The sequence below is a fragment of the Chelonia mydas genome, chromosome 2 (assembly GCF_015237465.2).
Source record: "Chelonia mydas isolate rCheMyd1 chromosome 2, rCheMyd1.pri.v2, whole genome shotgun sequence".
Lineage (NCBI taxonomy): Eukaryota > Metazoa > Chordata > Testudines > Cheloniidae > Chelonia > Chelonia mydas.
Genome location: NC_057850.1, coordinates 242,530,845 through 242,554,105, shown reverse-complemented (window position 1 = coordinate 242,554,105; position 23,261 = coordinate 242,530,845). Strand labels below are relative to the sequence as shown.

Below are 23,261 nucleotides of genomic sequence, written 5' to 3'. Positions count from 1 at the left end.
TAAGCCTTCTGCTGCCATTCCTACTTATATCGATGATAGGGTGAAGAAATGATTAGGCTTGGTGTGTGTGTGTGTACATAATATAAATATAATACATATAAAATTGGACTGTTGTATAATATATAAAAGCATCTCATTGTACTCTTATTTTCTATGATGGAAAATTCATGTTTTAAAAAGCTACCCATTAATATATAAATATAACAAATGAGCTTTATTTGCCATAATATGTAAATGTGAGGGAGAAACTTCACTGCATAATCAGCTGCTTTTCAAACCTGTGTATCTTCACTCCACTTCTTTTAGGATATAATTTTGCTTAAGTGAATATTTGAGAAAGGAATGGAAGATAGGGTCCTTAAACTTGAGGGAAGTTGGGAAGATTGGGCACGAGAGGAGGACAGAGCAGGGGAAGTGTAGAATGGCTGTTAGCTTCTTCCTCCCTGCATCGCAGTCTCCTCACTTCAGCCTGTCAGCACAAAAGAGAGAATATACAGAGTAAAAACTGTGGAAAGCACTCTAATGATACCATGAGTGTCCATTAGTTCCTGCTGCAGAACCTGCTGAGGCTGCTGCTTGTGTCTGCTCCTGCCAGCTTGAATTTCTCAGACCCTTGGGATTTCTTTCTTTCCCAAGTTCATGTAGCTAGGGAAAGTGGGAGAAAGGGTGCACAACACATAATGCCCTCAGAGGGAATAAGAATCACATCTCTGCAGTTCTGGGTTTGGGAAATTCTGTGGGAGGGAGGTATGACCTCAGTGTAACACTGTGGAATACAGACTGTCATTTTTGTTTAGTTGTCTGCCTCAAGAGTCATCCATGTTGTACAGGAAGTGCCAGATATGCCTCCAGGTGTTAACCTGGGTCCTGAGAAAGGTGGGGGGGCACCTCCAACTCCTCGAGGGCCTCCCACCCCCAGGGAAACTCTTGTAAATCCAACAAAAGGATGTTTGAAGTGCTTCAGAGTGGGTAAACCTTCGAAGCAGAAGCTCAAGTTGGCCAAGACTGGGAGTGGATGGGTTATTACACAAAGTAAAACTATTTCCCCATGCTTATTTTTTCCCCTTGCTGTTACTCACACCTTCTTGTCAACTGTTGGAAGTGGGCCATCCTGATTATCACTACAAAAGGTTTTTTTTTCTCCTGCTGATAATAGCTCACCTTAACTGATTACTCTAGTTATAGTTGGTATGGCAACACCCATTTTTTCATGTTCTCTGTGTGTGTGTGTGTGTGTGTGTGTGCGTGTGTGTATATATATCTTCCTTCTGTATTTTCCACTGCATGCATCCGATGAAGTGGGTTTTAGCCCATGAAAGCTTATGCTCAAATAAATTTGTTAGTCTCTAAGGTGCCACAAGTACTCCTCGTTCTTTTTGCTGATACAGACTAATACGGCTACCACTCTGAAGTGTGAACAGTGAAACCAAGTATAAGACGCAAACCCCCTACTGTGTCATGTCCGCTGGCCACCTGTTCTCCTTTTCCTTCTTTCCCCCTTTGCTGTGCATGTGGAACTGTGGGAGGGAGTTGGAGGCATCCACAATGGAAGGGGGTCAATATGGAGGGCTGCATGGGCAAGGTTGCCCTGCCCAGCCACTCATGGGGCCTAATTGCCTGGACCACCCAGCCATTGAGGCTTCTCAGCTGCTTCTGGACCATAGCATGGGTACCACACCAGGATTTAGATTGTAGTGTGTGTTATGCAGCAGGAGCTGCTGCTCTTGCAGTCGTTAGTGATATGAGTCACTCAGACAGCTTTTTCTGCTGAGCTCTGTCCTATCTTAGCTGCCATTCCTGTTCCAGTATCTATGAAGCAGGCACTTGATCCCATGCTAAAACTCAGTCCTCTGTCCTGCAGCCAGCCTGAGCCTTTTCTCTTGCCTCTCGACAGGCCTTTCCTCTAACCACAAATCCCTCTGTCTTTGGTACTGGCCCTGCTTGTTGGCTCTCTCTAGCACTTCAACCATAGGATCGTCACCAAATGTTCCTTCTTCTTTTAGTCATTGCACATGGCCATTCCAATGTAGGTATGTGCACACCCCAAGCACAGTTGCCAGAAACTTTTCCTTCAGTGGTGTCCGTTGGTCGGCTCTGGTGCCTCCTGGTGCCGCACGCTCATAGCACTGGTATAAAGGGGCCAGCTGACCCCAAGTCCCCTCAGTTCCTTCTTACTGCTTGTGACTGTCTCTGGAACTTCCTCTTGCTCTTGCAAGTTCTCTGTGGACTGTATTGCTGTTTATATATAATTTTCAGAGATTGTCGTTCCTATTTTGTTAGTTGTTAGCTGTTAGTTATTCTCTTCAGATTAGCGGAGTTTCCTCTGCTCCCAGTACTGAGCCATGCCTCGGTCGTCAGGCTCCAAGCTTTGTTGCAACAAGGCTAAGCCCCTGAGTAACCCGCACTCCTGTTGCCTGAAGTATTTGGGGAAAGCTCACCTAGGGGATCGCTGCAAAATTTGCAGAGATATCAAACCCCATACCAAAAAGTACTGGGAAGCTAGGCTGAAGTCCTTGTTGATGGAGGCACTGCCGTGACTTTCCTCGGAGCCGTGCTGGTTGGACTTGGCACGGAGGCATCTGTGGGGAGCACTCCTGCCATCCTCCAGGAGTCTCCGCACCATTTGCTGTTGCTGATGCTGAGCAAGAAGAGAAAGAAGCTGCTGGGCAAGAGGGGATGTTCCCCAACCCCGAGGACAGCTAGGCATGGAGACCAATGCAGAGTGCGACCTAGGTCAGGCCACTCCCTGGTTCTGGCATCCCAACAGTCAGTGCCATTGACTCTGGCCCTGACGCAGGCACTGTTAAGTCCAGTACCGGACAATCTGTCAGCACTGGAGGGTCAGCATGGTGCCAGCACTATTTCAATGCCATCCACTCCGGAGGCTTTCACTGCAGCCAGCTTTTGTTACCATTGGTGCTGCCCTGACCAGCGGTACAAGGGTCGGTGCCAGCGGACAGAAGGGAGCATGTGGCCATCAGTTACTGTTCAGTACCAAGACCCACGGTGCCATTTAAAGGGAAGCCGGCCATGATGGCCCTGTCCTGGTCCTCCCCTCCTTGGCACTGATAGCCAGCACCTGTGGGATCCACTTTGGTGTGGTCGCAGGGCAGAGATTCCTCGTCATTGGAGTTAGATGTATTCCTCCTGTGCCAGAAGTCAACCCCAGCACACCTTCTGTCGGCCCTACCCAGTGGTGGACCCAAGCCAGGTGTTGCCTTTGAGTACTTGGCTCCCTGGCTGGTGCCTATGCAGTGGCCATTTTGGAACTCATGGACCGTTTTCTCTCCATGCAGAGACATCAGTCAAGGCATTCCTACTCAATGGCAGTCCCTGATCCAAACTCTGGTACAGAGTCTGGTGCCAAGTACCAGGAGCTGGTACCCCAGGACCCATCCAGTGTGGAAGATGAGGAGCGCCTTCAGCTGATGCTGGCCGCCTCCTTCTCCTCTCCTGATGAAGCTGTGTTGGGGATGGGCGCATCGCTTTCTGATGATGTCTTAAGATGCACCAGGAGCCGTTTAAAAGAGTATCTGAAAATTTGGGCATACAGGTGGAGGTGGTAGAGGACTCCTCCCATACTTTGGTCAACATCCTGACCACAATGGGCTGGTCAAGAGTTGCATTATCTCTCAAGGAGGCCATTATGGACCCAATAAAAAGGCCATCATGGACCCTGTGGCAAATCGCTGCTTCTTTCCCGTACAGCCATGAGGACTGAAACAAAGTACTTTGTAGTAGCTCATGGGTATGAGTTCTTGTATATGCATCCTCCCCTACCCGGGATCCCTGGTGGTTGCTGTGGCCAATGAATGGGAACGACAGAGTTTGCAAGGGGCAACTTTCAAAGCAAAGGACTCAAAAAAGCTGGACCTTTTTGGTAGAAAGGTCTACTCAACTGTGGGGGGGTGCAGCTCAGGATCGCTAACCAGCAGGCGCTCCTGAGCAGATATGATTTCAACATGTGGGACTCCATGTCAAAGTTTAAGGACTTACTCCCGCAAGAGGCCAGACTGGAATTCTCCTCATCTGTAGAAGTGGGGAAATCTATAGCAAGAGCCTCATGAACAACTGCTAGACCAGGGAGTTCAGTGCTTCCTAAAGGGTGGGCGCCATAGAAGAGGCTCCACAAAACCTATGGGGCTAGGGGTTCTACTCCCATTATTTCCTAATCTCAAAAGTCAAGGGTGGTCTTAGACCTATTCTATACCTGCACCAGCTCAACAGCTACCTCAAGAAGCTAAAGTTCTGCATGGTCTCATTGGCTTCCATCATTCCCTCCCTGGATCTAGTGGGACTGGTATGCCGCCCTCGTACACCGCCCTTAAGAGATGCTTACTTTCATATCACAATCTTCCGAGGACACTGGAGGTTCCTCAGATTTGTTGTGGACCACATACACTACCAATTTGCAGTCCTCTCGTTCGGCCTGTCGGCAGCCATACAAGTATTTATGAAATGCACGGCGGTAGTGGTGGCCTTCCTGAGGAGGCAAGGGGTGAAAATTTACCCATATCTGGGCAACTTGCTGGTCAGAGCTCGGTCCAGAGCTCAGGTGGAGTCCAGCATTCTCCTTATTCGGTCGTCTTTCCAAACCTTAGACCTGCTAATAACGTTGAAAAGTCCATCTTCATCCCAGTGCAGAGGATAGAGTTTATCAGAGAAGTGTTCAACTCTTCCCAGGCCAGGGCCTTCCTCCCAGAAGGTCATTTCCAGGCAATCACAGCCCTCCAAGGGCACCCGGTTGCCACAGTCAGATCTTGCCTAAGGCTGCAGGGCCACATGGCCTCATGTATTTATGTGATCCAGTATGCAAGACTACACCTCAGGCCTCTCTAGACGTGGCTGGCCTCAGTATACACTCCAAACTGCCAACATCTGAACTCAGTTGTCATGGTTCCTCCCCTGATTCTCACCTCCATTGACTGGTAGCTAGATCTGCTGGTGGTTTGCGCAGGTGTCCCGTTTTCTTGGCTCCAACCATCGATTTCCCTGGTCTCTGACGTATTGGTGCTAGGCTGGGGAGTTCACCTGGGGCCCTTGAGGACCCGAGACCTTTGGTCTCATGAAGAACTCTCTCTGCACATCGACATCAGGGAGCTCAGGGCAGTCCGTCTGGCATGATGGACGTTCCTACCTCATCTTGTGGGCAAGAATGTCTTGTTTCTCACAGACAACACAGTGGCCATGTTCTATATCAGCAAACAGGGAGGGGCTCGTTGTCCCCCTCCATCCCCATGTCAATAGGTAGTTTGGCTGTAGGAATTTTGCATAGCTTATTCAGTTCATCTCAAGGCCTCCTTCCTGCCAAGAGCGCAGATTGGGCTGGTGGATTGCCTCAGCAGGTCTTTCTCCGATCATCACGAGTAGTCTCTTGGACCGGATTTAGTGAAGAACATTTTCCAGAAGTGGGGGTCTCCCCAGGTAGACCTGTTCGTGACAGGAAGTGTCATCAGCTCTGCTCCCTGAAGGACCACAGCCTGGGGTTGCTAACGGACATCTTCCTACTTCCATGGAAGGGTCACCTATACTATGCATTCCCTCCTATTTCACTCATACACAAGGTCCTGCTACAGATCAAATAAGATTGAGTGCAGGTCATCCTGATAGCCTTGGCATGGCCCTCCCCCAGCATTGGTTCGCCACCCTGCTCGACCTCTCTGTGGCGACACCCAGACCCCTCTGCACCCAGACCTAATCTCTCTGGACCACAGTCATCTGCTTCACCCAAACCTTGGCTTCTCCACCTGATGGCCTGGAAGCTCCATGGCTGAATCTGGGAGAGCAAGCCTGTTTGAAGCAGGTTTGACAGATCCTGTTAGGTGATAGGAAACCCTCTAACAGGGCCACTTACCTCACTAAGTGGAAGTGGTTCGCTCGCTGGGATGACCAGATAGAGGTCTTGCCGACAAGGTCATCACTGCAGCTCGTTCTGGACTACCTACTACACCTGAAACAGCGGAGTTTGGCTATCTTGTTGATCAAGGTTCACCTTGCAGTGATACCAGCTTTCCCCCCCCTCAGGTTGATATTCTCACGAGATGTCCGTGTTTCTTTAAGGGCCTAGAGAGGATGTACCTCCAAGTATGAGAACCCGTCCCTCCTTGGGATCTCAATCTGGTCTTATCAAAGCTTATGGGCTCACCATTAGAGCTGCTAGTGTCATGTTCCACCTCTCCTGGAAAGTGGCCTTCTTAGTGGCCAGCATTTCTTCTAGGAGGGTTTCAGAGATCCGTGCCCTCACTTTGGAACTGCCATACACAGATTTCTTTAAAGATAAGGTGCTGTTGCATCCGCACCCCACATTTTTCCCAAAAGTGGTTTCCCAGTTCCATAGCAGTCAAACTATCTTCTTGTCAGTTTTCTACCCTCAGCTGCATGCAAACAGGAAAGAGCAGAAGCTTCACTTATTGGCTGTTAGATGTGCACTAGCATTCTACATAAAAAGGAACAAACTGTTCCCGAAGTCCACCCAGCTATTTGAAGCGGTAGCAGACAGGATGAAAGGTCTTCCCTTGTCTGCTCAGAGAATTTCCTCTTGGATCATATCATGTATCCACACGTTACGAACTAGTGGGTGTTCCACTCCCACCTATCCTAACTGCTCACTCCACAGGGGCACAGGCATCCTGAGCAGCATTTCTGGCACAAAAAGAAAAGGAATACTTGTGGCACCTTAGAGACTAACAAATTTATTTGGGCATAAGCTTTCGTGAGCTTATGCTCAAATAAATTTGTTAGACTCTAAGGTGCCACAAGTACTCCTTTTCTTTTTGACTAACACGGCTGCTACTCTGAAATCTGTCATTTCTGGCACAGGTTCCTATTCAGGACATTTGCAAAGCTGCAGTGCATACATTACATCTTCTCGTTATGCATCACCCAACAGGCCAAGGATGATGTCAGATTTGGTTGAGCTGTGTTGCAGTCAGCATGTGTGTGAACTCTGAGCCCACCACCTATTCAGCAACTTGGGAGTCACTTACATTGGAATGGACATGTGCAATCACTCAAAGAAGAAAAAATGGTTACTAACCTTTAACTGTTGTTCTTTGAGATGTTGCACATGTCCATTCCAAGAACTGCCCTCCTACCCCGCCTATTGGAGGTGGCCGGAAAGAAGGAATTGAGGGTGCCTGGGGTCGACCGGTCCCTTTATACTGGCACTATGAGTGCGCAGCACCAGCGGGCTCCAGAGCCGAACTGACGGATACCATTGAGGGAATAATTTCCAGTGACTGTGCTTGGGGCACACACACACACCTTCATTGGAATGGACACATGCAACACATCTTGAAGAACAACAGTTACAGAGGTTAGTAACCAGTGGTTTTTGGTTTTTTTTTTTTTTTTTTTTTGAACAGTCCATGAATGTGGAGGTACTGCAGCCAGTAGAGGTCAAGGGGCCTGGAACAGGACAAGAAACAGAGGGTTATTGTCTCAAATAGCTCACTTGCAGGAGCACAGGAAAAAGCCTTGTGGAATTTCAAGGACATAAAATGATATTTTTACAAACTGAACTTCAATATATTGTGACAGGGATTCTTCAGACCACAAAAGCTCTCTGGACACAGCTTGGTTAATGCCAGCAAAAGAATTTCAGGCATGATAAGTTAAAAATGCAAAGCTGCTTTTTTGATTTTAGAAAATTGAAAAACTACTTGGATTGGGGAGGGAATGCTGCCATCAGTGGCTTTGCTACAAAAGCTTTTTCTATCATTTCAGGCCTTTCGCATTTTGGAGGACATAACAGTTATTGTGGTGCCCAACTGGCAAAGGGAGATGTTACTCCAAGCTGCTAGTGCGAAACTTGCAGTTTATGTAACAGAAGTATTCAAATATATAGTGACTGAACAGCATATCTGTGAGTGGAGTGGGCTGGTCAACTACCGAGGTGGCCTTGGAAAATGCACCATTCCCCAAAACGTGACTACCTATCTGGAGTTCCTGCTACAGGAGAAGTTTGCAGCCATCAGTACCCAGGATTGGCTCAGAATTCATGAGGGAATGAACAGGATGCTGTGTTAGCTTCCAAATGGCTTAGCCTGCTATGACAGCATGCAAACAGGCAGAACTCCACAGCCTTCCTCCTCCCTGCCATCCTGCCACCCCAGCACATTTCTGGACAAAATTTCAAACCACAGTTTTATTTGGGACAAATGATTTTGTCCCTATGGACTGCATGGACTACCTCTAACTGAAATGGACTAGATTTGGGAATGGAACACATTTCCACACACCCCACCCCCATACAGTTCATTGTTTCAAGGCAGCTTGTTAGACTGCTGAATGTTTACAGAGTGACATACTTGTACACATGGCAATGTTAAGTTATTTTTAAGAAACAGGAACGGCCTTAGCAAAAATCTGTGTCTTTCCAGTAAAAGTTCACTTTAAAGGTGTTTACTCTTTGCATTTCCTGGTCGCCATTTTGAACTGCGTCTGGGAGAGAAGGGGGACCCCCAAGGTACTGGTGTACAATCTGCCATTAGCTGGCACATGCTGCTAACTGAGGCTTCTCATAACTTATTGGTTCGTAGAACAGAAATCCCTCCCATTACTGCATTAATAAACATTAAAATGGAGTCAGAAACTTACCGGGCTCAGGGGTGCCTTCTGTCCATTCTGGTCTGTTTCAGGCCCAGCAGCAGACTGTTCCTCAAGGGGTGCATCAAACTGCTCCTCGAAGCGTGGACCCAGAATGTGCTGCTGCTGCTCATGTTCCAAAGCCTGCTCTGGGACCAGTTTCAGCAACAGAGTGACTTCATGGTCCCCAATTGGTGCCTGCTGCTGGCTCCCATCAGTCTCCATGTTGGATTTAGGGGCCAGCAGGGTACCATCCCGGTCATCATGCACCACTGTTGGCTCTGTGCTTGGTGCAGTGTCCAGTACCTGGTCAAACTCCTCATTAAATGGGCATGGTTTTAGCAAGTTGCCTGAGGTGCGGTTTTGGTCTCTGGTTTTCTGGTACTTGTTCTAGAGCTCCTTAATCTGCTCCCTACACTAGGCAGCTGCCAGTTTTTTTGTTATGTGCTAGTATGTGTGGTCATTCCTTGTAGTCTTTCTAAACTCCACAGCTTTGCTAGCTTTGCACCACAGATTTACCAAAATCAGGCTGTGTTCCCATGCCCACTTTCCAAAAGGCTTCTTATGGTCAGTCTCCGTTACAAACGCAGAGGACTCTCTGATGGTATGTTTGGTTATCAGAAGAAAATGGAAGTGTTAAGCGCTGACTCACTGAGCTGCAGCAGTACACCAAGGAGGGTGGTTCTGTTTTCAGTAGAGTAGATTCAAGATGCTTGGGATAGAGAGGAAAAAAGAAGTTGGCCCATGGAATTATAGGATGCTTTTTGGAGGACTCCCAGGATCCAAGTCCTGAGGGGCTCAGTCTACGCTGCAAAGCAATAATGCTGAAACCCTGGGTCAAGGTTTGACCCGAGCTCAGGCCCTGCAGCCCTAGAGCGTCTTGGGACCCTGGGTCAGTGTAATGTGTGTGTAGACGGAAGGAGTAAGTCTGACATTAAAGCCGACAGTATTGCGTTAGAAGCATTGCTCTCATTCTCCGCCAGAAGGTAGTGGTTCTTTCAGCACAGTTAGAGCGCTTTTTGTGCCAAAGCAAGCACTGTCTCCTGGGAGTCAACTCTCAGTACAGGAAGTTCAGGTCTGTAAACTGGCACATCCTGTTCCAGAAGCTCCAGCTTGGTCTGAGTCAGTTTTTTTCCAAAGCACTTGTGACCAGAAGCGTCAATATTGCTTTCAGCAAAACAGAGTTTCAAGACACAATTAATATGCTTTTGCATCTTAACTCCACTAAATAACTATCAGAAAATACAAAATGCAAAACTTAGGCTAAGCTCTGATAGAAATGACCAAGACAATATTGTACCATGAGTCGTTGTTGCTAGCTTTATACAATGTTTGCGATGCCATTGGTAACTTTGCTTGTGACCCTCCATCCACCACCCCCACATTCGTCCACATTGCCGAGAGAATTTACAGCTGCCTGTATGGGACAGACTGAATATCAGGATGATGTGGATTACCCCCTCCCCTTTGCAAGTGACCTGTCCAGGTCCAGGATAAGGCACATTTGTGTGAGGAAACCCATGCTGCAGTTGCCTGTGCTGTCGTCCTTTTTTAGCTAAATAAAGTGCTTCAGCCTCCCGGGTTGTCAGTCTGGCACCCTTCATGACCACAAAATTCACTGACAAGAAGAAAGGTATGATCAGCGTGACTGTGTGAAAACAAGCATATAACAATATACTTATGATCTGTTTAATCCCACTTGACTCCATATGGGATTAAGTCAATTAGTGTGAAAGTACTGCTGAATCACGTATGGTAGTGTTTGTTTGTGCTTTTTCATTTACTTAAATGGCAGACTCTTGAGTTATAAATGCACTGTGTATTGATGACTCCATCCAATATTTCTTTTTAAAGATGGAAACCTTGATGGAGAAATGCAGATAAAATTGACTAATTGACCAGAATAATTGAACTGTCGAAGTTGGGTAGTGGTTTACCTTTGCTGTACATGCACTTTCTGTTTAAAATGCTTTTAACCCTTAGCTTAAGAGGCAGCATACAATGACTTTAATTAAAAATGTTTACTAAGAAACTAAGTAACCTCAAGGAAGCATTTTATCAAAAATTCCAAGGGCTTGCAATGCTGAGACTTGCCAAAAGCGAATATTCATCAAGTATACGAATATGTGGGGTCATGTCACACTAAATCAGTACCTAAAATAACTCTGCTTAGAAATGATTTGGGGAATTTAAAGTACAGCACCCTTTGATAATGATCATTGATGTGGTGCCCAGCTGCAGAAGGGCAGCCAGGCATCACCACCCCATAAGCAGATGCCAAAGAAAGGATTGCAACTGCCAGTGTAATCTCCTTGGCCCCATTAGTTACATGTACTATTTACTTCAGCTTTTCCCCCGCCCCTACCTTGTCTGCAGACAGCCTGGCCTTGCCTGTGAAGCAGCTTTTTTCTGGTTCTGATGATAAGCAAGAAAGTGAAAATGTCTGGGGCTTTATTATCTGGTATTCAGTCTGTAGCTTGATGAACCTCCCTCTACACCATCAAGGAGGTAAATAAAGCCCGTAGCATCTTGTGCTGGCTTCCTGTCTCATGCGACACTTGAATTTGTTTGCTGTAATATGAGGCATGTGCCCAGCTACTTAATTTTCTTGCTATTAAATTTGATTAAGATGATATACTTTAAGTATCCAAAACCCAAATAGGAACTATTTCTTAAATACCTCCTTATGGGATACATCTAGAAAGTTCCAAAAGAGTTGCACCATAGTTTGAGACTATCTTGGAGTGGGAGCCTTTTCCTTTAACTTCTTATGCTCTTTGGCTATTTTCTCCTTGCTGCTCACTCAAGCAGCTAATGTAGCTTTCTGCTGTTCTCTTCACCTTTCCATAGGGACTAAAATTTAATTTGATCACAGGATAAATGTCTTTTTTTGCACTTTCCAAGTTTATTGAAATAAATTAGTTGACTTCGTTGGGTTTTGGCTGAGGCACTAGAGTGTCATGCCAAAATTGGTGTGCTGGACAAAAACAGAGTCCATGGTTGAAAGCTAAGTATACCAAATTATTGCGGGAAATAGAGCCCTGTGATCAGTGTGATAGGGCCTTTGGGCGCTGCCTTAATGCAAATAATAATTACAACCTTCCCTTAATTAGCTGATAAATTTCTAATATTTAAAATTTTATTTTTCTATTGTATTAAACAACATTTAAGAAAGCAGAAAATAACATGATTTTTCTAAAGGAGATTAAAAAACACAATAGCATATCATTTCTATATGTATCTTCTCTGCAGTAAGTTTTAATTGCTCAATTTTCACTTTACCAGTAGAAACTGTAATATTTTAGGAAGGTAAGGCTCGGCTCATAAGAAGCTGGCTACTTCGCTTGCACTAAAACAGTTGTCTTCATGTGTGTAGTTTTTTGATTGAATGCAACTTATGAATTGATTTTTACAAGATAAACACTATTAGAAAAGCAGTTTTTTACCAAAATTGATAAACTCTTTGTTCATATTTTTAAGTGGGTTTGGAGCCAGCACCTCTTTCTGTGTCTGAAGAACGACAACTTGCAATTCTGACGGAGCTACCTTTTGTAGTTCCTTTTGAGGAAAGAGTAAAGGTATTTAATTTTTTTAATTTGTGTATTTTGAGGATTTTACAGTAAACGTAATACAGTGGGTTCAACTATGTGGGGTATCAGGCCTCAGATCATCCTATCCAGTGGAGAATCAGGCCATGATGCTCCTGTTTGTCCCTAGTATTTGCGTGGCCACTACAATGCAGAAGATGCTGGGCAAGATTTACTGTTATGTCTTCTTGCAATTTATTTTCCCTTTTTACAATGTTTTAGAATAGTTTTTCCTTACTTAGAAGGGTAGACTATGTTAACATCACTTGAGAAATGGTAACGCTGTATAATAAGCAAGCATAGGCCTAGATTCTGCAATTGGATCTACGTGGGTGGACCTCTACACCAACACTGAACCCTATGCTCAGGGTTTAGCTGATCGCCATATTTGGGGTCGGGAAGAAATTTTCCTCCAGGGCAGATTGGAAGAGGCCGTGGAGGTTTTTCGCCTTCCTCTGTAGTATGGGGCACGGGTCACTTGCTGGAGGATTCTCTGCTCCTTGAAGTCTTTAAACCACGATTTGAGGACTTCAATAGCTCAGACATAGGTAGGAGGTTTTTCGCAGGAGTGGGTGGGTGAGATTCTGTGGCCTGCGTTGTGCAGGAGGTCAGACTAGATGATCATAATGGTCCCTTCTGTCCTTAATATCTATGAATCTATGAAACCCCATTGCAGTTAGTGGAGCTCCAAGTAGATGCATAGTACATCTACCTGGATCTTATTGCAAGATCCTAGATTCTCAGATACAGTGTATTCATTAAGCCAGTACAATATAAGTGAGAGTCATTTTGTGGAAATAATGCCGAGAAGTTAAGTTTCTGCATTCAGTGATAGTTGAACTTAAAGGAACACTTAATTACTGTATAGGAAAAATGTGACTTTCAATTCCATATATTGTTTATAATTTGGTTTTGAATGCATTCTGGATCTTAAGTATGTAATTTTGCGGGCCAGGTTTTTTCAAATCCCACAAGATTTTGTTTTAATGCTACCATTGTGATGTTACCCCTAGAAACAATTTCTGAGCTGCTTCTGTTGGCTCTACAGCATAAGTTAATTAACCGACTATTCCCAGAATTGTGTTGGAATCATTGTGCACCAGCACCATCAAGAAAATGAAAAATAGTTTCATGGGGAAAATAAATCAATGTTTACTGAAAGGACAATGACAAATTTGGTAGAAAAATAATGTGTATTTTTAGGCTTGTATCAGAGATTGGAAACAGTAAAGAATAAAAATTTATTTAGAACATATTCATATAGCATGGTGATGTGATAATGCAAGTTCTGATAGCTATTTTTTCCAAACCATTCAACATCCTAGTCTGATTATATCCCTGGAGATTATTGTTCAGTGGCTTTCAGTATTTCATCATAACATAATACAATCTGCACAGCTAGGACTTGAGTAATTCAGTCCCAGTTTATTTGATGTTCTTCAGGGGCCTCTGTGCATTTCCACTTATGGGATTAGCTCCTTTAGCATTGTGCTGTGTGACTGTGTAACAAAGCCATGTCTCCTAAGGGTGCCAGAATGCTCTCTCATTTAGATAATCAGCTCTGTCCATATAAGGGAGTATTACCCCTATCTAATACTACCAGTTTCTTCTCTAACGCTGCTGAAAGCTAAATGGAACTACTTCTTGTGTCTGTGAGCTTATTAGCCTAATCTCTCTTCTATAATTAATTAGTTAGAGTTATGCATGGTATAGTTAGGGTAGTGGAGGCTACTTGCCTTGGTTTATCCCGAGGTTATGTTGGGTCCAGACCGATTCAAAAGTTGTGCATCCTGCTTGGCAATCTTTCCAGAGACAGATGCACATGTTTGGTGCCTAGTGTTCCTGGGAAAGGCTCACCGAGTCTGCCAATACCCAATTTGCCATGCCTTTACTCCTTGGTTGAGGAAGGACAGACAGCTAAGACTGCAGGCTCACTAGGTTTCTTTGAGCCATTAGCCAGACCATCCTAGTGCTCCCTCAGGAGTTTCAAGGTGCGCCTGTTTGCTGAGACCTACTGTAAAGAGACCTCTGTGCAGCCCTCTTTGTTGGGGCTGACGTTGACTTCCTGAGGTAAACACTTACTGGAACTGACCCTCTGGCCCAGCACTATCCAGGACTGCAGGCTCTTGTCAAAACAGACTGCTCCATCACCTCAGTCTGCGATGACACTAAAGACTCCCTCAGTGCCCTTAGAGTTGGCAAAGTTTGACATCACGAGAGAGAGAGTCATGCTTACAGATACCTTAATGCCCCTGTTTTGGGGAAGAGAAAGGAAAGAGGAAGTAGTCTGATCTGCAGAAGGGGTCCAAGGAGAAGAACAAAGGGGGAGGCATTGTTTTCATTCTCCTCTGTGATTCATATAGTTTTTGGAGACGCTTTACCAGTCTCGACACTGTCTCAAATATATATTCTTCCTCAGCTTGATGCTTCAGTGCTGAGTGACTTGGACACCTCACTGGCATGCATGCCTCTAACACCATTGACTTTCCTCTCTCATGGCTGAGGTTTGTTTATCAAAGCTTTTGGCTACACCTCTGCGTTTTGACTCTGCACTTCAATATTCAATGCCAGTATTGATCCAAAACATCCTTCAGGAGCATGGGATTTCCTTGGAATTGAATATGCTACTCCTCCAATTTGCTCCAGAAAACCCAGCTGCCTTCCCTCTCCAAAAACTCCATATGCATGAAAAGGTCTTATGAAGGGACCTCTTCAATTATTAATGTGGCCCCACATTCAGGAGCCAGTGAAAGTTTTGCTCAATGTCGCCAAAACTAGCATGGCCCTAACTTCAACACTAATGAGAATGTAGACACCAATGGCCCTCCCGGCACTGAAGCAGCTCAGTCAAGGCTTGAGAGTTTTCTTGACCGCTGACTCACCTCAGGCACCGCTACCTTCAAGAACACCCATGTTTCATTTGGCACAGATACGACTGGCACTATTGCCTCCTCAAGAAGATTGACAACGGGGAGGAGACGCCCAGAGGAAATGGAGCAATTTCCCATAGAGGAAAGATTACTTTATTTGAAATAAAGGAAACATGCATTACTTGAAGATGAAATGGGGGCTTCGTCCATCTCCCCTCCTGATGACCAAAAATTATTTCAGGAGTTGATGGGGAGAATGGCTAATACCCTTCAGTTACAGACTGGAATTTCAGACAGTCTGAGCCCCTTTTCAACATCATGGAAGCACAGAAAAAAGACATTTGCTTTTCCTAGTCTCCTGGGTTTACTCAGTCCAGCAAAGGACATTTTGCCTTCTCTGTCTTCACCATCAACACTAGATAGTGTCTTATCACACATCTAATGCATGGCCATCCAACATCTTGACAGATGAAAGAAGATGCGACCAAGTCTGTCTGTCAGTGGTGCTTAGTAGTGGTATGGGAAAAGAGCCCGATGCGCAAGCAGGAAAGCTTCCCATCTGGCTACAGGTCCACTCATCAGATGGAAGTTGAAGCATACTCTGCTTCCTTCCTCACCTGAGGGCCTCAGCCCGGGTGCTCTGATGGTTCTTTGAAGTGACTGCACCAGTCTTAACACGGCTTCTCCAAACTGAAAAATTATTGGCAGGATTTTCCCAATTGTCAGTGGGAATGCTGAATTTCTAGAGACCTTGCTTGACCTTGTCGCTGTATCAGAGGTTTCTCCTTCCTCTGCGTTGTAGGCAGTTCTTAGGTTGGCCATAAAGCACAGCTTTCGGCAGACGATATTGAGGCATGCACTCCACGTGTCCTAACCAGCAAAGCCAGTCAATGTCCAGCATAGACTGTAGTTCAGTTCTCTCAAGGGTCTTGTTATCGGTGATCCATTGGTCCCAAGAAACTCAAAGGATTTTTCTGAGACAGCGGAAGCGGAAACTGTTCAGTCTCCGCTCCTGCTTAGAGTAGGTAACCGAACTTTCACAGACATAAAAGAGGGTACTAAGGGCACAAGCCTGATAAACAAACAGACATACATTTGTATTCAGGGTTAGCAACTTGTTGTTCCAAACACATGAGGTTAAATTTTCCAAAGGTAACAGAAGCTTTGCCAATTCTCATATCAAATTCCCTATCAAGGTTCAGTGAGCTGGGAAGAATTGAGCCAAAATAGCAGAAGTGATCCACATTGTCCAGAGCTTCATTATTGACAAAGATTTTAGGTGGAATGTTGGTACCTTGTGACATGACAAGTGTTTTTTTTAATACTGATTATTGTGCCAAACTTGGTGCATGCATCAGAAAACTTGTTCACCATGACCAGCAGTTCATCAGGTGAATTAGAGATGAATACAGTGTCACCTGTGAAAAGCAGATCCTGAATAGTAAGCTGGATGACATGCCTTCTGCTCTGGAATTGTCTGATGTTAAACAAGCTGCCTTCCATGCTTGATTCAACTAGTACGCCAGATGGATCATTTCCAAAGGGGTACTTAAGAAGAATAGAGAAGAAAATGCCAAAGCCAAAGGCTAAGACACAGCCTTGCTTCATACCAGTATTAATACTAAACTTGGATGATCCAATGTACGCAGTCTGAAAAGGAAGCTGATCTTGTCCCTGCAGGTGCTTCAACAACTTCATTGATGGTAGATCAGAGAAAATTCACTCCTCCATCCCCTACTGTGACAGTCACCACAGATGCCTGCACTCTGGGTTATGGTGCACATGGCCACTTGAACACCTGGGAATCCAGATTTTACATCAGTGTGTTGAAGAGCAGGTCTGTAAGATGGGTTCTAAAGGCGTGTGTCTGTCCATACATCGCATAGTACAAGTGCTCACAGACAATACCACGGCCATGTAGTGCATCAACAAATGGGGAGCACATTCTTAACTTCATCTATGGAGGCAAGGAAGCTGTGCCTCTGATGTATTCATCATCACATTCATCCACTAGCAGCACACTAGCACATTGACCCACTGGCAGGAGAAAAGGAGTATGTACATGCAGACGCACTCAGCATGAACTCTTATAACAAACACAAATGGTCCCTAAACTGGTCAGGAGTGTCTTCATTCTTACTCAAGTGGGGTCAATCTCTAATCAAAGTATTCATGTCTAGTCAGAATGCCAAGTATCTATCCTGCACCAGGACTTAAAGTGGCAAGAAATCTTTATTGGATTCATTCCTTCTGTATTGAAGCAACCATCTCTTTGTTTTCCATCCCATTCCCTTGATACCCAGAATCATAAGGAAGATCAGAGAGGACAGAACCAGTATCCTACTGTTAGCACTAATGTGGCTTAGGCAACATTGATATACAGATCTTCTCCAGCTAATCAGAGAATCATCCGTTCATCTTCCTCTGTGCCCACACCTCCTCTCTAAACAATAAAGGAAGATTCTTCACCAGAAGAACCAAATATGCTTCATCTATCCGTGTGAAGGATAGTCAGCAAACACATACGATCCATGAAAGTTAGGAGTGTTCAAGCAGTACTGTTAGTCATGAAAGAACTAAATGGTTTGTGTTGGATGAAAAGTAATGGGTTAACCCCATCATGCGAAGGAGACCCAGCAGTTTGAAAAGGAGTACTTGTGGCACCTTGGAGACTAACAAATTTATTTGAGCATAAGCTTTCGTGAGCTACAGCTCACTTCATTTGATGCATTCAGTGGAAAATACAGTGGGGAGATTTATATACACAGAGAACATGAAACAGTGGGTGTTACGATACACACTGTAACGAGAGTGATCACTTAAGGTGAGCTATTACCAGCAGGAGAGCGGGGGTGGGGGAAAACCTTTTGTAGTGATAATGAAGGTGGGCCATTTCCAGCAGTTGACAAGAACATGTGAGAAACAGTAGGTGGGGGTGGGGGAGTAAACATGGGGAAATAGTTTTACTTTGTGTAATGACACATCCACTCCCTACTCAACATGCGCTACATTGATGATATCTTCATCATCTGGACCCATGGAAAAGAAGCCCTTGAGGAATTCCATCATGATTTCAACAATTTCTATCCCACCATCAACCTCAGCCTGGACCAGTCCACCCAAGAGATCCACTTCCTAGACACTACGGTGCTAATAAGTGATGGTCACATAAACATCACCCTATACCGGAAACCTACTGACCGCTGTGCCTACCTACATGCCTCCAGCTTTCATCCAGACCACACGATCCATTGTCTACAGCCAAGCTCTACGATACAACCGCATTTGCTCCAACCCCTCAGACAGAGACAAACACCTACAAGATCTCTATCAAGCGTTCTTACAACTACAGTACCCACCTGCTGAAGTGAAGAAACATATTGACAGAGCCAGAAGAGTACCCAGAAGTTACCTACTACAGGACAGGCCCAACAAAGAAAATAACAGAATGCCACTAGCCATCACCTTCAGCCCCCAACTAAAACCTCTCCAACGCATCATCAAGGATCTACAACCTATCCTGAAGGATGACCCATCACTCTCACAGATCTTGGGAGACAGGCCAGTCCTTGCTTACAGACAGCCCCCCAACCTGAAGCAAATACTCACCAGCAACCACACACCACACAACAAAAACACTAACCCAGGAACCTATCCTTGCAACAAAGCCCGTTGCCAACTGTGTCCACATATCTATTCAGGGAAACCTAATCACATCAGCCACACTATCAGAGGCTCGTTCACCTGCACATCTACCAATGTGATATGTGCCATCATATGCCAGCAATGCCCCTCTGTCATGTACATTGGCCAAACCAGACAGTCTCTACGTAAAAGAATAAATGGACACAAATCAGATGTCAGGAATTAAAACATTCAAAAACCAGTCAGAGAACACTTCAGTCTCTTTGGTCACTCGATTACAGACCTAAAAGTGGCAATTCTTCAACAAAAAAACTTCAAAAACAGACTCTAACGAGAGAGTGCTGAATTGGAATTAATTTGCAAACTGGATACAATTAACTAAGGCTTGAATAAAGACTGGGAGTGGATGTGTCATTACACAAAGTAAAACTATTTCCCCATGTTTATTCCTCCCCCAACCCCCCACTGTTCCTCGACGTTCTTGTCAACTGCTGGAAATGGCCCACCTTGATTATCACTACAAAAGGTTTCCCCCTCTCCCCCCCCGCCCCCGCTCTCCTGGTAATAGCTCACCTTAAGTGATCACTCTGGTTACAGTGTGTATGGTAACACCCATTTTTTCATGTTCTGTGTATATAAATCTCCCCACTGTATTTTCCACTGAATGCATCCAATGAAGTGAACTGTAGGTCACGAAAGCTTATGCTGATATGAATTTGTTAGTCTCTAAAGTGCCACAAGTACTCCTTTTCTTTTTGCGAATACAGACTAACATGGCTGCTACTCTGAAACTAGCAGTTTGAATATCTCTTGTATTTCAAATCACAAGGTTTAGCCATAGTTTCCTGAAGGTTCATTAAGCTGCTGTTTCTGCCTCTTACTGTTTTGTTAGACAGGTCTTTATTCTTTCATCCTACAGTCTCCAGATTTCTTAAGAGATGGTAAATGCCTTTCCCAGCACAAAAGGACCTTCCTGGCCAAGAATTTGACCAGGGTTTTAACTGTTGGTAGTTCTACGCGGTGAGCCCCGTCTCAAGCTTCCATAGGTACCTGTCTATCAAAACAGCATTTTTAATAGATATTACCTCTGCTAGGAGGGTTAACAAGCTCAGTGGCTTGATGGCCTTTCTAACATTTACAGTAGTACATAAAGACAAAGTTGTTTTGAGATCTAACTCAGGTTTTTGCTGAAGGTGGCATCGACTTTCATCTGTTGCAGTATGTCTCTCTCCCTGTTTCCTTCTCCAGAAACCAGGCTTACCCAGGGTAGTCCATCTTATATTGCTTAGATATGAAAAGGGCCCTGTGCTATTATCTGGACAGGACTAAGCCCTTAAAATAATCTAACGTTGATTGTTGCCATGGGGAAAGGTGTAAGGCAGAACCATTTAGTAAACAATTTTCCCCTCGGGATTAAGAGGTGTAGTGAGTATTGTTATACTTAAGCCAGAAAACCGGTACCACTTGTTTTAAGAACACACTCCATTAGGGTTATGACGGACTCTCTAGCTTGTTTGAGACAGGTTCCTATTGTAGAGATTTGCCAAGCAGCAACACTGAGTTCTGGTCACACTTTCACTAAGTGTTATTAATTGGACTTGGCATCGTGCTCTGATGCTCGGTTTGGTAAAGTGGTGCTACAGTTCATTTTTGCCTCTAACTCCTTGCCTTCCATTCTCTGTTGGGGACACTGCTTGCTAATCTCCTATAAGTGAGGAGGCCCTTGAACAAGGAAGGGTTACTTACTAGTAACTCTTGTTTTTTGAGAGTTGCCTCTGTACATTCAGACTACTCACCACTTTCCCTTCTGCCTTGGAGTTCTTTGTATGTCAGAATTTTGACATCTAGGCAGAAGCAACTGAGATGGTCAGAGAGTGCGGGGTGCACTCCATTAGGTAGATGGAACTCATTATGTTGTCTTAGCTCAAGAGTGCTCTTCCCCCACCCATAGCGGGTACAGCTTTGTTATGCAGTTCCATAAATGGCCACTAGAGGCACCGAATCGCATACCTGCAAATGCACAGAAGCAACTGTTGCAGAACAATAGTTACTAATAAGGTGGTAACCCCTCTTTACTGAAAATGCAGATTTCAGTATGATTATTTGATTTCTTTTTCTACTCTTTTTACCAGATCTTTCAAAGACTGATCTATGCAGATAAACAGGAAGTTCAAGGAGATGGTCCATTTCTGGATGGAATTAATGTCACTATCCGAAGAAATTATATTTATGAAGATGCTTATGACAAACTTTCCCCTGAAAATGGTATGTTTGCATTTAAGTTCTAGAATATTCTAAAAATAACATTGATTGGTTGTATAAATCTCACCATATAATTATATATTTGCTTTTACCCGACTGGAAGGTTTGGGTTTTTTAAAAAAAGAAGCGTCTTATCCCTGAAGTACCAAACATCCCCAGAATCCAGGTTCTCTCTGTCCGCACACACATATGAAATCCTCATTCAAGTTTGTCATCTTGATTATTGCTACCTCCTCCTCTCTGACCTCCTTGACAAATACATCTCTTGCCTTCAGCCCATTCAAACTAAATATTCATTGTGTGCCATCTCCATCCTTACAAGACTGTTTCTCTGACAACCTGTTTTGTGCTTTCTCCCTTGCTGTTTGTCTGCAATGAGTTTTAACTGAACCGTTTCAAACTTCTAGCATAGACACAGCTTACTTGGGTATAGTGTGACTTATAAAGGAATGGGGCTAAGGGGAACTGGTTCCTGCTATGTTGGTGCAAATAATGTCTACAATAGGGGTGTGCACCCGTGTAGTTGCAACAGTGGCTAAAAATCCACAGTAGACGAGGCCTAACTTGTGGAAAGCCGTCACCAAACATATGGAGTTTTGGCATATAAGAAGAAAGTTTAAGGCACAAAATGAGTAATCCTGAGCAAGGGACATAAGTCAATAAGAAGAGATTCTATAAATACATTAGGACCAAGAGAAAAATGAAGTAAAGTATAGGTCCACTACTCACGGGGAAAGGAGAGCTGAGGTGGTTAATGCATGTTTTGCTTCACTCTTCATTTAAAAAAGGTTAATTGTGACAAAATGATAAGCACAATTAATATTAACAAAAAGGGGGAAGGAACTCAAATCAGAATAGGGAAAGAATATTTAGATAAGTTTTATGTACTCAGGTCAGTAGGATTTGATGATATTTGTGCCACGGTACTTAAGGAATTAGCTGAAGTAATCTTGGAACCATTAGCGATTACCTGGAGGATAGATGAGGTCCCAGAGGACTAGAGAAGAGCAAACATAGTACCTGTCTTTAAAAGGGGGAGCAAAGGGGGTTCAGTGATCAATTGTTCTCCATGTCACTGAAGAAGGAATGGGCTTAATCTACAGCAAAAGAGGTTTAAGTTAGATATTAGGAAAAACTTTCTATCTATAAGGATAGTTAAGCTCTGGAATAGGCTTCCAAGGGAAGTTGTGGAATCTGTCATTGGATGTTTTTAAGAACAGGTTGGACAAACATCTGTCAGGGATGGTCCAGATATACTTGTTCCAGCATCAATGCAGGGGGGCTGAACTAGATCACCTCTCAAGGTCCCTTGTAGGCATACTTTTATATGATTCTATTAATATCTTTCCAAAGCACTGCAAAAGAACCAGCTTCAGCTTCACCCCACTACCTCATGAGTTCCTTGCTGGGGATTTTCTTTGGCTTGGAGGAATCCTCAATTAGTATAGAACTGGCATAGCTTGCTGCTGTACCTCGTTTCCCACATCCACTGATGTAAGAGGCATAGAGGGGCGTGGCTGGGATATCATGTGCTCTGGCAGTCCTCAGCTGCTGTAAGGACCCTAAGGGACTATTGCCTGCTGGTGCAAGTTGGAGTAGTCCCCAAGAATAAAAAGTCAGGGAGCCATAACTGGTTGTTGGTTTTCAGCTTCTGCTTTACACCTCTCGTGTGTTACCCTTGGTGGCTATGTGGGACAGGAGCTGTTCTTTGCTAGACTCTTCTCTAGGCTCAGACAGAGCCAGTTAACATCTTATACTGTTTTTGCTTGGGCTCCCACAGCCTGGCAGGTAAGTAGGCAGTGAGCACTCTGAGCTACTCTCTTCCTTCTCCTGTAGTGCAGCAGGTGGCCAGCAGGGGAATTGCTGAGTAATTGCAGCAGGGATGGGACAACTGCTCAGAATGTTCCCAGTTCACAAGAGGAGTGTTACCGAAGAGGCAGGGGAGGCAGTTGTGGAGTGTTACCCTCTATCTCTTTCTCATAGTGATGGGATTAATTCAAATATTTAAATTTACAAGTTCAAGGCACACTGCACGGAACACATTTTCCATTCACAATCAAATACATGTTTTCTTCTTAACTCAGTAGCCCTTGAGGGCTACGAGTGCCTCCTGGGCCAGAGGTTTGACACTGTATTAATAATAATAGTATGTACTGGAATTTCTTATATAAATATATATGAAGTTCAGATGCATTGCGTAGAGTCTTCAAATGTGATTTAAATTGTATCTGTAGGTTCTATAAAACAATCAAAGTTTGAGGAAAATCACTTCAGTAGTTTGATTGTTTCTAGTTGAAAAGTCCAGAGTTTG

At 44.4% G+C, this 23,261-nt stretch overlaps 1 protein-coding gene across 1 annotated transcript in view; it reads left to right on the top strand.

Moving 5' to 3' along the window:
• The window catches only part of UBE3C (ubiquitin protein ligase E3C), a 168,930-nt gene that overhangs the window by 89,211 nt on the left and 56,458 nt on the right, over positions 1–23,261 (top strand). Inside the window, exons 16-17 of the mRNA XM_007054110.4 lie at positions 12,067–12,164; positions 20,821–20,953. Coding sequence (XP_007054172.1) covers positions 12,067–12,164; positions 20,821–20,953 — 231 coding nt within the window. The remainder of the gene's footprint in view (positions 1–12,066; positions 12,165–20,820; positions 20,954–23,261) is intronic.